Source organism: Citrus sinensis, chromosome 7 (genome assembly GCF_022201045.2).
Source record: "Citrus sinensis cultivar Valencia sweet orange chromosome 7, DVS_A1.0, whole genome shotgun sequence".
NCBI lineage: Eukaryota > Viridiplantae > Streptophyta > Magnoliopsida > Sapindales > Rutaceae > Citrus > Citrus sinensis.
The window spans coordinates 9,449,900-9,464,856 of record NC_068562.1 but is presented as its reverse complement, the minus strand read 5'-3'; the positions used below and the strand labels follow the sequence as shown (position 1 = coordinate 9,464,856).

The 14,957-nt window shown below is 40.3% G+C and overlaps 3 protein-coding genes across 4 annotated transcripts; 1 reads left to right on the top strand and 2 right to left on the bottom strand.

The window, feature by feature from the left end:
• Positions 1 to 1,527: 1,527 nt before the first annotated feature.
• LOC127898758 (uncharacterized) lies at positions 1,528 to 4,813 on the bottom strand. The gene is made up of 3 exons (XM_052431248.1): positions 4,661 to 4,813; positions 1,967 to 3,498; positions 1,528 to 1,771 (listed from the first exon to the last, which is right to left on the bottom strand). The coding sequence occupies exons 1-3, from the start codon at positions 4,811 to 4,813 to the stop codon at positions 1,528 to 1,530; spliced, it is 1,929 nt and encodes a 642-aa protein (XP_052287208.1).
• Positions 4,814 to 5,716: 903 nt separating this feature from the next.
• Positions 5,717 to 7,788, top strand: LOC102614189 (ras-related protein Rab5A-like). 2 transcript variants are annotated; one of them, XM_006465466.4, is made up of 7 exons: positions 5,717 to 5,918; positions 6,123 to 6,200; positions 6,289 to 6,456; positions 6,824 to 6,872; positions 7,044 to 7,117; positions 7,241 to 7,334; positions 7,478 to 7,788. In XM_006465466.4, the coding sequence occupies exons 1-7, from the start codon at positions 5,880 to 5,882 to the stop codon at positions 7,570 to 7,572; spliced, it is 597 nt and encodes a 198-aa protein (XP_006465529.2). In that variant the 5' UTR covers positions 5,717 to 5,879; the 3' UTR covers positions 7,573 to 7,788. The 2 variants fall into 2 exon arrangements, with proteins under 2 accessions (XP_006465529.2, XP_015386584.2); XM_015531098.3 differs by having other exon boundaries at positions 5,720 to 5,922.
• Positions 7,789 to 8,114: 326 nt separating this feature from the next.
• Positions 8,115 to 13,612, bottom strand: LOC102613887 (protein ROLLING AND ERECT LEAF 2). The gene is made up of 4 exons (XM_006465465.4): positions 12,411 to 13,612; positions 11,786 to 11,961; positions 10,302 to 10,525; positions 8,115 to 9,028 (listed from the first exon to the last, which is right to left on the bottom strand). Exons 1-4 carry the CDS (start codon positions 13,426 to 13,428, stop codon positions 8,236 to 8,238), a joined length of 2,211 nt encoding a protein of 736 aa, XP_006465528.2. The 5' UTR covers positions 13,429 to 13,612; the 3' UTR covers positions 8,115 to 8,235.
• Between the last annotated feature and the right edge of the window lie 1,345 nt (positions 13,613 to 14,957).

The window sequence follows — 14,957 nt, the reverse complement described above, 5'->3', positions numbered from 1 at the left end:
CTGTCGGGCCTCGATCTCGTTTACCTGACAGCCGAGCAGAACACTTGGTCCCCTACCTCAATGAGTTATCTAAACTCGTGAGCAAAAAGGACCTGGAGGACTTTGACGGCTGCACCTTGGGTGAGCTGGTGGGGGTCATACAGTATAGCGCTTTCCACCTCAGCTGCATGACTACCTATTACAAGGCTAAGGTTAGCCGCTACGATCGGAAGATGAAGGAAGATATTCAATCGGCGACGACCAGAGCTGACGTGGCCGAGAAGAAAGCAGGGGAGTTGAATCTCGAGAATCTGAAGCTGATAGAGCAAGAATCACTTGCTCAAGCAAAGGCCATTACCCTCGAGGAGGAGCTTACGAAGGTCAAGGAGGATCTGGAAAGGCAGAAGGCTATGTATGAGGCCCAGCTCGAATCTCTCCGCGACTCCCACCGAGCTCAGGTCGAGAACTTAGAGAAGGAGGCCGACAATCAGTACGACCAGGGACTTCGGCATTCTTATCGTTGCATCATGGCTGTCCTCGGGAAGCAACACCCTGATCTGAAGATGGATGACCTTGCAGCTGGTGTTGCTCAACATATGGATGAGGAAGCGGCCAAGGAAGATGCTGAAGAGCCGATCGTGATTGAGGAGGAGACCTCTCCTCCTCGTGCAGTCCCTGCTGCCGTTGGCGAGGCGAGCACCCCCCTGGATGCTACTGGTGATACCCCCCTGCACCTGAGGAGGTCCAGCCAACCGATGCTGCTCGGCTTACTGATCCACCATCTTCTTAATATATTTCTTGTACTGTAATGAACAATTTTTGTGACGATTATCTCTTCTATTAATTACTAACAATTAACAAAGATGTTTTTGATTACTTTCTTGTGTTGTAATCATGACTTATTTTCCGTTTGAGAATCTGCTCGTCTTGGCATATGGTTTTGCCACATGCCTTGGAAAATTCTTCGATGCTTGAGATTCTGCTCGCCTTCGCGCGGTCAAGCAGACCCTGGCACGCTTGGCTTCTGTCTCGCCGTAAACAGGCTTTGAGACTTTACGAGCCTTTGCGTGCCTTAAAAAAAAAAATTTTTTTTTTTCGACGCTTGGGGATTCTGCTCGCCTTCGCGTGGTCGAGCAGACCCTGGCACGCTTGGCTTCTGTCTCGCCATAAACAGGCTTTGAGACTTGACGAGCCTTTGCATGCCTTAGAAATTTTGTCGGTTGCAAGTGACTGAAATTCCTCGACGTTTCATTAATTGGAAGATTCAACTTACATGAAATTGCTTGGTCATAAAATAAATAACGGCAAATACGAACAGAAAGAACTTGAAAATATTAATGACTCTTACTGGAAATATTTCCTGAGATGTGCTGCGTTCCATGGGCGCTTCACCTCGTGGCCATCTATGCGAACCAGCTTGTAAGCTCCCGGACCAACTAGCTGCTTGACTCTATATGGCCCTTCCCAATTCGGACCGAGCACTCCTTGAGTCGAGTCTTTGGTGTTCTGATTCACTCTCCTTAACACCCAATCTCCGACCTTGAACTGTCATATGTTCACCTTCTGGTTATAATACCGGGCAACCCTCTGCTGGTATATGACTGATCGCTCGGCTGCTTGCTCCCTCTTTTCCGTTAGCAGGTCAAGATTCAAACATATCTGCTCGTCGTTCTCCTGCTCATTAAAATGGTCTGTCCGATGTGTAGTCGTTCCTATCTCAGCTGGCACGACCGCTTCATGTTCAAAAGCCAAGGCGAACAGTGTCTCCCCAGTTGCTGTTTTGTGGGTTGTTCTGTATGCCCATAGCACACCTGACAGCTCATCAACTCATGCACCCTTTTTTGCTCCAAGCCTGGTTTTCAAAAGCCTCTTGATGGTCTTGTTGGCTGCTTCTACTTGTCCATTCGATTGTGGGTGAGCAGGCGAGCAATACTTCAGCTCTATCCCGAGGTTTTGGCAGAAATCCCTGAAGCTGTGATTATCGAACTGCCTGCCATTATCCGTTATCAGGGCATATGGGATCCCGTATCGACAGACCAGATTTCTCCACACAAAGTCTGTCGTTTTCTTCTCTGTGATTCTGCTAAGGGCTTCGACCTCTATCCACTTTGTGAAGTAATCTATAGCAACTATGGCATGCGTTGCTGCTCCTCGTCCCTTTGGTAGTGGGCCAATCAGATCAATTCCCCATTGAGCAAATGGCCAAGGGGAGACCATAGAAGTGAGCTTCTCTGGTGGTTGGCTGGGGAAATTTGCAAAACTCTGGCAGCTTACACAGCTCCTGGTCTTCTCCTGTGCATCCTGGTGCATTGTCGGCCAGAAATATCCCTGCCTTAAAACCTTATGGGCCAGGGATCTCCCACCAGAATGGTTCCCGCAAATTCCTTCATGTACTTCTCTCAGTACATAATCCGCGTCGTCCTCGTCCAAACATTGAAGGAACGGCAGTGTATATCCTCGCCGATACAGTATCCCATCAATCATCGTGTATCTCGAGGCCTGGGCTCTAATCTTCCGAGCTCGCAGCTTATCTGGTGGTAGTACCCCATCTCTAAGGTATGAAACTATCGGCTCCATCCACGAGCATTTTTGTTCTATTCGCAGAACCTCCAAATTCTGCTCGATGCTTGGGATAGACTTCACCTCCAGAGGGACCGACTTTGGCATCTTTGGATCTGCTACCGCTGCCATCCTGGCCAAAATATCTGCTCGACTATTCTGCTCCCTAAGGATTTGTACCACCTCCACCGCTTCGAATTTCCCCATCATCTGCCTGACTATCTTCAGGTACTGCTCCATCTTTTCCTCTCTCGGTTGGAATCTTTCACTGACATGATTCGCAACCAGCTGGGAATCAGTTCTGATTTTCACTCTATCTGCTCTCACGGCCTTAGCCAGTTCCAACCCTGCTATCAAGGCTTCATACTCTGCCTGGTTATTCGTTGCTGCGAACTCTAACTTTACAGCATAAGAGATCTCCTCCCCCTCCAGGCCTTCCAATACAATCCCTTCTCCTGATCCCTGCTCCCCTGATGACCCATCTACAGACATTTGCCATACTTGAGCTTCGCCACTGTCTGCAACTACATCTCGTTGGTCTAAACATACTTCAGGCTTTGTAAATTCTGCTACGAAATCGGCCATTGCCTGAGCCTTTATCGCTACTCGGGGTTTGTAGTCTATGTCGAACTCGCTCAGCTCTATAGGCCACTTGACGAGCCGACCTGAAGCATCTGGCTTGTGCAGAGTTTGACGCAACGGCTGGTTTGTTATTACCGAGACTGAGAATGCTTGAAAATATGGCCTCAACTTCCGAGCAGCAACCACAAGGGCAAGTGCCCATTTCTCCAACGGTGGGTATCTGATCTCAGCATCGAGCAGGGCCTTGCTGGTGTAATATATCGGATACTGAACTCCTTCTTCCTCCCTCACCAGAACAGAACTGGCGGCCCGATCCGATACCGCCAAATACAGATATAACTTGTCCCTATCCCTCGGTGTGGACAGCAGTGGAGCTTGCTGCAAGTATTGCTTCAAGTTCTGAAAGGCTTCCTCGCATTCTGGTGTCCATTCTGTTTTCTTTCCCCTCCTTATCACTTGAAAGAATGGCTGACACTTATCTGTAGCCCTGCATATGAATCTGCTCAACGCCGCCAACCTACCCGTGAGGCTCTGCATCTCCTTCAGGTTACGGGGAGACCTCATCTGCACAATTGCCTGGATTTTCTCGGGATTTGCTTCAATCCCCCTATGGCTCACCATGAATCCAAGGAATTTCCCTGACTCGACCCCAAAGGCACACTTCTCCGGGTTGAGCTTCATCTTATACTTCCTCAAAAGCCCGAATGTCTCCTCGAGGTGTCTGACGTGTTCCTTCGGGATTTTGGACTTGGTGATCATGTCATCCACGTACACCTCCATGGTTTTCCCAATCAACGGCTTAAAGACTTTGTTCACCAGCCTCTGATAGGTGGCCCCAGCATTTTTTAGACCAAATGGTATTACCCTGTAACAGAACAAACCCTGGTTAGTGATGAAAGCCGTGCTCTCCTCATCCTGCTCGTACATGGGAATCTGGTTGTATCCCGAGAACGCGTCCATGAAGCTAAGCAGACCATGTCCAGCCGTTGAATCTACTAGCTGATCGATCTTCGGTAAAGGGAAACTGTCTTTTGGGCACGCCTTATTAAGGTCCGTGAAATCCACACACATCCTCCATTACTTTTCACTTGCTTCACTCCTCTTCTTGCTATCAACAGAAGCTTTTTGCTCAAGTCCCCACAGACGGCGCCAAAATGTTGATGCGAGATTCTGGTTATGCTCGTCCTACGACCAGGATATCTGCTCGATCAACCTCACCTCGATCAGGATCTCTCCTCGTATGCTTTCTTCTCCAAGTATCCCTGCGTTCACAGAAACGAGTCAGAGCACGCCGGTTGTTTTTCCGGCGTAAACCCTCCGACGCTCAAGTCAGATGTGAAGGTTCTGGGAACGCTTGCCACAGATCTTATGGCTTTTCTATAATCTCCGTTCTTAGAGTTCTCTTTTCTTAGTTCAAATAGCCAAAATTCTAACCCTTTTACCTTCGTTGGTTACCTTTTTATAGGCTTCCTTTGAATCCAGATCTTCCGCAGTCCACGCCCGTCATTCTCCCCACTCTCGGGTGTGGACGCCCCATTACCGCCATTGTCGGCGAATGGAGATGACCCTCGTGCCTTAACTCTCGGATAGGAATGCACGTCCTGCCAACTGTCGTTGACTGCGTCTCCTCGCCTCCATGCCTAGCAGGAGTGACCTTATGCCTCTGACAGGAGTTCGGCCTCCCGAATGGCATATTCGTGGACAAGCAGAATACTCCTGCTCCTATTCCCCTGCTACTTGGCTCTTGCAGGATACACCTGCTCGCAGAACCCTGCCACCACCACCTGCTCATCACGTCTGGTCTCCTCGATGTACTTCCCTCAAACAGGAACTATTAGGGGGATTGTAGGGGAGTATAAGAGGGTTACCAGCAAGTTAATATTTATTTCATAATTTCATACCTTTTACCCACATGTATCCCGATAGCTGTCCATTGTTAAGTTTCATATTTGCAGGACTGTTGAACATAGCAGCACCACCGCTGATGATGTTTTTTCACTTTTTTATCCAGTAAAAGCTTTTTTTTTTTTTTTTCACTCTATTAACAAGATCGTAAAAACAAATTCTCTTGTAATTTTTTTTTCTGTTGCAGTAAATGCAAATTGCAATCTCAATTGCAATGAATTTCATTTAAAGTCTAACACTAATGAACAATTTAAGACATTTATCATGATCACAATCCTTATCAAATCATTAGCTTGCGGAGATTACTCTTAATTTATTTCATTTGTGGTTGCAAAGGCTCTTCTCGAAATCTTCCTTTATAAATATTAGTTTGTAGGAGTGGTCATGCAAGATAGACACACAGGATATATCATAATTGCTTGAATTTACGCTCATTTTTTACGCATTTATCTTGATGTAATCAAACTAATAATTAGAAAAATCTATGAGGAGACTCAAATCCTAAACCTCACTTATGTCGAGGTGGTGCTAAAGTGAAGAAGAAAGAAAACAACTAGTATAAATTTGAGCATCCTGGATTATGACCCTGCTAATGTACAAAAATAAGAGTAGAAAAAAAATTATGAAAAATTATAGAAATAAAAGGCTACCAGTCAAAGCTATTTTAACTATGAAAGACTGAAACCTACCAGTCTAATTCTAGTCTCTTCTTTAAGTTTCTTGGAAAATAATATTTCACTAGTTTCCTCTTTCAACATCAAAATTATGATTGTTTGTCTTTAAAAATTTTATCTGCATTTTTATTTTTTCAGAAGATTTCTCCTCATATTGATCATCTAGTTGGGTGGAATTTAATGGCAAGGCCTGGAAACAAGATCATTCAAGCCAAGCTGGTGGGTATGTCTGCTTGATATTTTTATTTGATTTCTTACAATGTTTTGGTGATGATTTTTGAAATTCCGTAATATTTGGGTTCGTGAACTTTTGTGGACAAAATATAGAGTGATAAATGTACTAATTCTTGAATTTTTTATTTTTAGCAAGGCAAAAAGTGCTGCTAGATGAATGATCTTTAATGTTTTATCATGTCATTGCAGGTGCTTCTAGGAGATATGGGAACCGGAAAAACAAGTTTGGCATTAAGATTCATCAAAGGCCAATTTTATGATCAACAGGTCACTTCTCATTTCCTGTTTGTTTTACAATTAAATGTAATTTTCATCTTACCGAAGATGTCAATATATGGTGCGTGAGTACGTGCAGGAACCAACCATTGGAGCAGCATTTTTCACTCAAATTTTATCCTTATCTGAAGCCACTGTAAAATTTGATATATGGGACACTGCAGGACAAGAAAGATACCATAGCCTGGCTCCTATGTATTATCGCGGTGCAGCAGCCGCTGTGGTTGTGTATGACATCTCAAACATGGTAGCCACTGATTACCTTTGAAGTTTTTTGAGTGTACTGTGTTCTTCGAATGGCAAGATTATGTTACATCGTTCAGGCTATGTTCCTCCGTTTTTTGCTTTGAACATAACAGAAAGTTCAGTGAAAGTAAAATATAACAATCGTGTCTACTCAAAATCCTAGACAAGGATGAGAAAATACAACCGGTATATCTGCCCTGTTAATGTTGCATCAATCCAAATTTTGTGTCATTCATGGTTTATCAGCTGCATTAGGATCTTTACGAAGTGTTGCATGCATTATTTTCAAGCTTTCAAGGATGTGACACATCATTTCAAATTCGTTTTATTTTTCTGCCTCTTCCAAAGTAACTGCTGTATTGCTTCAGGATACGTTCAATAGAGCCAATAAATTGGTTCAGGAATTGCAAAGGCAAGGTAAGAACAGAGATTTGAAAAGTAGTCTTCTAATTCTCATACCGTATTCTATCCGATGTAGTAATGTAATGCCAAAGAACCTGTATACATTTATCGCATTTATGCATGCCCTACCTATGTTGTAATATACCAATGGCTCATCGTAATGTTTCTTATGTTACTAATCTCTAGGAAATCAAATTGTGGTGATGGCATTGGCAGCTAACAAGTCTGACTTGGATTCGCAAAGAGAGGTGCCAACAGAGGTACCTTCAGAATATTTTCCCTCGTTTCTGTTTCTTCGGATATCAAAATTCGCATCTTTCAAATTACTTGGAATTGCTTTAAAGCAATATAAATAACGCACCAAGTGGAAAATGTTGAGACAGGAAGGTGAGCAATTTTCTCAAGAAAACGGGATGTTTTATATTGAAACATCAGCAAAAACTGCACAGAACATCAATGAGCTTTTCTACGAAATAGGTAATTTTAGTTCTACGGTCTAATTTTACCACAATATGCAAACAGTTCGATCTTCATGTTTTGAGACAAGTTTGTCAATTTACTCCAAAGAATAATCAAATCGTCAGATGCTTATATTGTTTCCCTCTGTTCATCCTTTGCAGCGAAGAGACTGGCAAGAGTTAGCCCTCCAAAGCGTTCTGGGATAAATCTAAACCCTGAAACACCAGAAAGAAAAGGATTTTGTTGCTTAGGCTGAAACAAATCTCTCAGCTGGGAGTTCAAGAAATCATGTAAAGATGTGAACAGAACCACGTCGTCGATGCTTCCCAAGTTTCTCATTTAACGTGTATTCGGTACCATAAATCTTTGTGAACGAAATGCCCACAGGTTGGGAAAATTCTTAAAAGTGATATAAATTTCAGAACCTGTAATGTCAATTTGCCGAATGTATTCGTCTAACATTTCACTTCTATATTTCAGTAGTTACATATTGTCTCACAAATAAGAAAACTTTCACATCTCACAAGTCATCAAGATGCAGTTCTTGTTAGCAAAAGAAAATAAATAACCAGAAATTTCCGACTGCTGTGTAATCATTCAATCAACATGAAGAAAATAGAACAGTTCTAAGAACAAGCATATATTCATCTATAGTTAAATTTTCCCTCTACAATAGAGAATCAAGATGGCTTGTATCACATTTCTGGCGGCCATTTTCTGATTTTCTCTTCCGTAATCAGAGAAGACAACCTTAAATCATGAACAAAGCTCGTAATACTTATAGACGAATCACATCTCTTCGGTTGAAACTCACTTTAATTCAATGACGACAAATTTATAGTAGCTTATACTATATTAAAATGCATATGAAGTTACATATACTTAACACACAAATTATACAAACTTACAAAACACATTTTCATGATGAACTTTCACTTGGATTTTTGTGCTGTGCTATATTTTTCAAATCCCTGTACATTCCTGAACAAGCAAATGAAATTTCGGACATTGCCTTAAAGAGCTCTGGCAGATGATTTCTCAGACTAGTCAAAGACTTTTCTCTTACTGCACCGCATTGCCTCTGGTAAGCTTCCTCCTCTTCTTCCAAACGCTTCTTCAACACATCCACCACAAATTTTCTCTCTGTAACAGCATCCTTGAGAGTGGTATCATCAGCATCCAATTCTTCTTGTGTTCTTCGTGTTATATACTTATTATACCAGTCTTCAAATTGCCTGGTCTTGCGAGAAAGCTCTTTCTTGGTTTCTTCACATCTTTCCTTCAATTTCATTTCTTCTTCTTGATGATGCATAATGGTATTTATGAGGGCAGCAAAGTTACCTATAGCACTTCTAGCTATCTCATCTGGAAGTTTCTGCAGAAGATCGTGCCAGGCAAGGAGGAGTCGCTGAATTGGGGGTGTCTGGATCCTAGGTGGGGAAGAAACCTTTTCCCTCAGACTGCTCTCAATGGGAATGAGATTTAGCTTTAGCCAACTATTGAGAGCCTTTATGTACGCTTTCTGATGGTCTATAAGCTTACAAAACTGCGAGTTCCACTCTTGCACAACAGCCCATAGCTGGATGGTGCGCTCATGGTGGTGCTCACTTGTTTCCTTGGGGGACTGTGATATGTCCAGAGATTTTAGGGCTGTCACAACCTTAGACTGGCTCTTATGGTGAAATTGCATGGTCCCCCACATTAATGCCATCCTGCATGCCATAAACGGGACTTCAGGTTTTGTGCAAAATCTCTTTAGGAGAAATTTTTTTTGAAGATAAACAGTTTTGTCAATACCAGCAGTGGTTTTCATACAATGAGATAAAAATAAATGGTTTATAAAGGAGAATGTGGTCGTACAAATGCGGTAGCGCAGTTATGCAGAAATTCAATGGTAAAACAAGACCAGCTTGCAAATCGACACATGAAGTTATAGGATGAGTAACCAAAATGAAAATATTGAGATGGAGAGGAAAAGTGACTCAAAAAGTAATACAAGGAATGAAGGAAATCAACATAAGATGAGAGAAGCATTCGAGAGAATGCCAATAGCATGAAGCTAAGATAAAAAAAAGATGAACTTAATAAAATGTGAGAATGCCAATTGCATAAAATTTGTTGCCTGCTTAAGACATGCAGCAGGGGTGGTATCATTATGTTTTGCATTTAGATCACATTCAACATTTTTTACTTCCAAAATCATTGGACTCATGGAGAGCCAATAAAGCATTCTTCTAACACCAATAAGAGCACCCTTAGAATTATAAAGAGTGTATGATAAAGAAGGCAAAGTGTGCAGCAAGAGCTGGATAGTTTATGAGTTCAATAATAAATGTGCCATCAAGAACTCCAAATAAACCCACCAAAGATTGTTTCCAAAATGCAGTGAACGCAAGCTAAAAAAAAAAAAAAACACCTATTCAACCTAAATAAGCAATTTGTATATTCTTCGCATATCTTTCTTCTAGTCAAACTGAGCAAAGAAGTTTTGTCTGAAACTACTAACAACCGGTTAATGTCAAGGAAGTGCAAAAGAGAAATAGTCCTATGAGACTAGAAATTTATTTTCGTTCAATTTACCCACCGCAGGAACTATTCCAAGAGGAATAAATCATTATTTTACCACAGGTTCTTCCTAGGCATGGCATGGTGATGATATTGTATGTCTATAGAAATGAATAAAAAAATCCCAGTAGTGCAGGTCCCAAGCAAAACCGATTCTGTTCATTTTCGTGAAAACTTTAATGAATTTCGCATGATAAACTTAAGTACCGAGTTAATTGCCAAACTTAATTAAAATTTACATCCAGCATCTTCTAATGTATCAGCTTAAGCAGTCAAACCATCTAAACAAGTCCCAGTAATTCTTGTTCTGTCCTACTGTTCAGTTCATCTTTGACACATAATAATTCAATTCCAAATAACCAAATGGAATAAGATACCAGAACATTTAACTTCAGAAGTTTTTCTCAGAACGAAACATACCCATCAACAAGCTGAACAAGTTTTGGATATAGTTGTTCATCTCGTAAACGATTTATTTCGAGAACTGTTGAATCCATGGATTGCATATCGACAATATATCTTGTGTGCAGATGACTGACTGCTGCTTTTATTTTCTCCAGTGCTTCAGAGTTAGTACCTCGTTTCTTTTGCTTGTTAAGCATAGCAACCTTTCTTTGGTAGTCAAGTTTCATAAGTTCACCTGCCTACCAGCAACATCAGTACGGAATAAGATTCAGAAGACAGTGTGTATGACAAATGTAATACAGAGAAAAAAATATCATGGAAGCTGCACGTTTTGCAGAAACGAAAAAAAATTAAAAGTTTGTTAGTTGATTTTGAATAAATTTTTTTTTTTTTAATTTCAACCAAACAGAGAGGTGAGATTTAGCTTACCAATCAATGAATAATAATTACAAATTTTCTAAATATGGCGGTATTCATGCAAAAAGTTATTCAATCTTAGATTAAAGGAAGAAAAACAAGGACTAAAAATTGACTTCTATTTGGCAAGGTGATAATACAATTTACAAGCCAAGTCCAAAAAAATGAAGAGGTATAAGAAGGGCACTCCATCAAGCATTTCCTAAATCTGACCAACAATGTGATGCTCTTTCCCTACTCATTCCCCTCCATGTTTTCTACTGCAAGTTTATCAAAGGAAACTTCATGATGAACTTAAGCATGGAAATAGAAACAATCACCTCTCCGCAGGCACTTTAAACTAGGATTTACATATATGGAAGTAATGACTCAAGAAGTAGACATTTGAAGTTAAACAAAAGCTCAATGGACTTAAAAGTCAAGCACGTAAAAGAAAATGCATGATCATCTGCTGCAGAAAAAAGTACCCAACGGGAGAAATATATGGTCCACTATGATAGAGTCTGGCAGTTTGATCAAATTCCAACAGGGACCAGGGCAGTTTCACTAGAGGGACCCCAACTAGTTTTAATTCAATGATATCACCTTCAGTTTTTTTATTTATAAAATAAAAAAAAAAAATTGTGGCTACAACAACCCAAAGCACAACTTGTCCAAACATATAGACTCACCTATCCGCATATCTATTAAGCAGATGTAATATAACAACTTGAAATTCTGTCTCTTCAATAAACAAAAGCTTTAGGTTGTTCATTTTAAAGATAGCAATTATTATATTCTGCATGATGTTGATTGGGGTCTCCCCAGTTTAAGGGAAAAGAAGTCATAACAAGAATGGCCGCTTGCAGCTGGATATCTACTAGTATTACCACCAATTCATGACATTTAAGAGATGCAACCTATTGGTTGGGTGACAAATGTTACTAATCATGTTCATCTCATGTTATCAAACCACACCTGCTTGAAAACAATTTCTATTAACATCTAAGTTCTAATACTTCAAATTCAGAGACACCTGCACAAAAAGATGATTTAAAACAGAAAATCTAATTCAAATTTATCCAGGAGAGACTCCAACATACCTTCACTTCATCATAAAGTTTTTTTTCCCATGCTAGTAATTTATCCAACACTGTAGCATGGGTTTCATGCTCTTCTGAATCGAAATCATCTTTCACATCATCAACCATGGGTAATCCTCTAAATGACCGATTCCATGTAATAACACGCATCACTCTTGCTGAGTGATCAATGTGCCCTGCAGTAGAAATAGCAAGGTATTCAAAAACCAGTCACTATAAAATTCATGAAGTTGTCTGTAAACTCTATAACGAAATAAGAAAGACAGTCTTACCAAAGTCATGAAAATCATGTTCTAAACGATAAGGACAAAGAAGTTCATCACACAGTTGAAATTACATCAACAAATAAGTACAACAATTTTTTGCCTCTTACAGAATTCTCAAGAAAATTCATTTTTTTTATATCATAATAAATGTTTAAGTCATGCAATCACTCTTAATCAATTTTTTTTCTAATTCAAAATGTTGTAATTAGTCTTGTAAACTATCTCTACAATTAGAATTGCCAGTGGCTATGCCAAACTAACCAGTGATTTCACTCTATGGCCACTTATCTCCAACTCCAAAAATTTAGATTAGAAGCTCTCTAACATATGTTAGAATTAGATCTAAACTAGAGAAATACCGCGATTGTCAGCAAAATTGGAATGATAATGCAACCGGGTTGCCTCCAACATCTTAGAGACATCATGTGCACTCTCTGATGCTTGCAAGAAATGATCATCCAACTCCACAAATACCTGCAACAAATTCATACCCGCTTTCCCCGCTCTCTTCTCCCCCATTCCCCCGGTCGACTTCCCTCTCTTCACATACCTCCCCACACTCCCTCCACCACTAGCCGCCGCTGCCACCACTCTCTCCTCCTCCGCCACGTCCTCCGCCACGTCCTCCACCACTAGTGGCGGTGGTACCTCCTTCCGCTTTTCCTCCACATTTTCTTTTCTCTTAGGAATTTCATCAAACACCTTGCTCTCATTATTCTCCATAACCTCCTCCTCTTTCACCTCCAAACTCGGTCCCGGATAGTGATCCACCGTCTGGAAAAAATAATCATAATTCCAATTTCCCATCGACTGCATAGACTCACTATTCTCAACCTCCGTTGGCCGCGCCCGCTCTTGAGGCACACCTGCTTCCTCTTTCTTCTGATGATCCCCGCTCCGATTTCTCCCACTACTTCTCTTCCTCATAATCAACTTCTCATTACTCTCAATCTCATCTTCCTCGTCATCACCATCGTTCTCCTCTTCAATCGTCGGTCCCACGCCATTCTCTCGAGTCTTCTGTATCTTTATCATCTCCGGCATGCTAGCCGCACGCTGAATCGGCGCCGGCGAAGTGGTCAGTGACGGAGGCGGAGGAGGCGGGAGGAGAGGATCTAACGGAGGCTGGAGCGCCGCCGCCACCGCAGCAGAAGCAGAAGGCTGGTGGGGTGCGCCGGCTACGAGCTGAGGGTTCTGGACCTCGCCGTGTGCGTAGTCACTGAGGGCAGCACCGGTGTTTTTGAGTGCCATGGCATACGCTGAGTGGGCAGCAGCAAAAGCGTTACGGGCCCCCACGGCTTCTTTCATGAACTGCTTCCGGTCTTTGCATCGTGTCACTGCTTCTTCGTTCTCAATTTTCGATTGCGTGCAGCCCATTTTATCGTTTAATCAGTGATCTAAATTTTGAAGGTGAATTTAGATCGAGAATTTAGCGTTAATTTTTTTTAAAAAAAAGAAAAAAAATTGAAATGCTAAGCTAAGCTAACTGTACAGGTAGACTAGAGAGGGAGAGAGAGGCGTGGGTATTGACGAAGGAGAAAAAAAAGAAAAATGAAGGTGAACAACAAAACTGGTGTCGTACTGTGTGGGTTTTTTATGATGAAACGATGTCGTTAAACGGTTGGTTTTGTTGGGTAGCATGAGATGCGGACAAAGAGCATGGGGATTGGAGACCACCAATGACGTTAGTAATTCGATTAGTATAATCCGTAATGTATAAAATTAACATTTTAAAAGTAATTAGATTTTTAACGGGGAGGACTGAATTTAAGAGCAATTATTTTACATACCCCAATGATTGAATTTTTAATGGGGAGGACTGCATTTAAGAGCAATTTTTTTCCATGCCCCAATGACTGAATTTTTAATGGGGGAGGACTGCATTTACGAGCAGTTATTTTACATACCCCTATGGATTAGTTAGAAACCTTGTACAAAAGCCAAATATAATTATAATAAAGAGCAATTGAATTTAAATAAAATTAGAAGTAATTTGGTAATTCTTTGTTTGAGTTGGTAGACATCTATTTCTTTTAATTTTAATGTAAAGAATTCGAGTCTTTCTAATTATGAAGAGAGTTAATATAAATTTTAAAAAAAATGCATAATTAAAGCCCAATACTCATAGGGCTTAATGCAAAAAGCCCAAAATAGCAAGATCAGAAAAAATAAACTTAAGAAACTAGAAGATCAAGACTAAGTGAAGAAGGTGACAATTAGGGCTAAGCATGGTATCGAAATCAAATATTGCCCAATACCCAATTGAATACAGTTTTGTGCTACCTAATTGAATTTGCTTCGAATCGGTCAGATCCAGGTTGATCCATAAAATCTAGTCTCATTCCATTACTTACTAAAAAAATTAAGAATATTTTAAATATAAAATTAATTATAGATTTCATGAATTTTATGTAAAAATTATCAAAAAAGACCTAAATCTAAACTCAATATGAATCCTAAATACCATTTGAATCCAAAATATTATTGAAGTCTGAAATCATCTAAACCTAAATTCATACTATTTAAATTTGATGTTCTAATTGAATTTGGATGATTTTTTTTCTTTTTGCCCAATTCAATCTAATTCATCCAAGTCCACACTAGCTGAGTTATTATTATTATTTTTTAACGTAATACATGCATTTTTATCTTTTCGAGGCACTTCGATCCTTTCGCCTTTACAAGATAGCATTTATGTAATAATTGATTGAATGAAGTAATAAAATGCATAAATTCTTACCTTTCAAAAGAAAATATATAAATACTTTATTAGAAGAAGTAAGAGCTCTATGAATTGATAAGTTCATTAAGTTTTAATTAAATAAATTATTTTAGTATTCCTCCATTTTTTCAGTTCTGGAATTTTGTAATTTGGGTTTTTCTAAGTTAACATGAGTAATTTACAG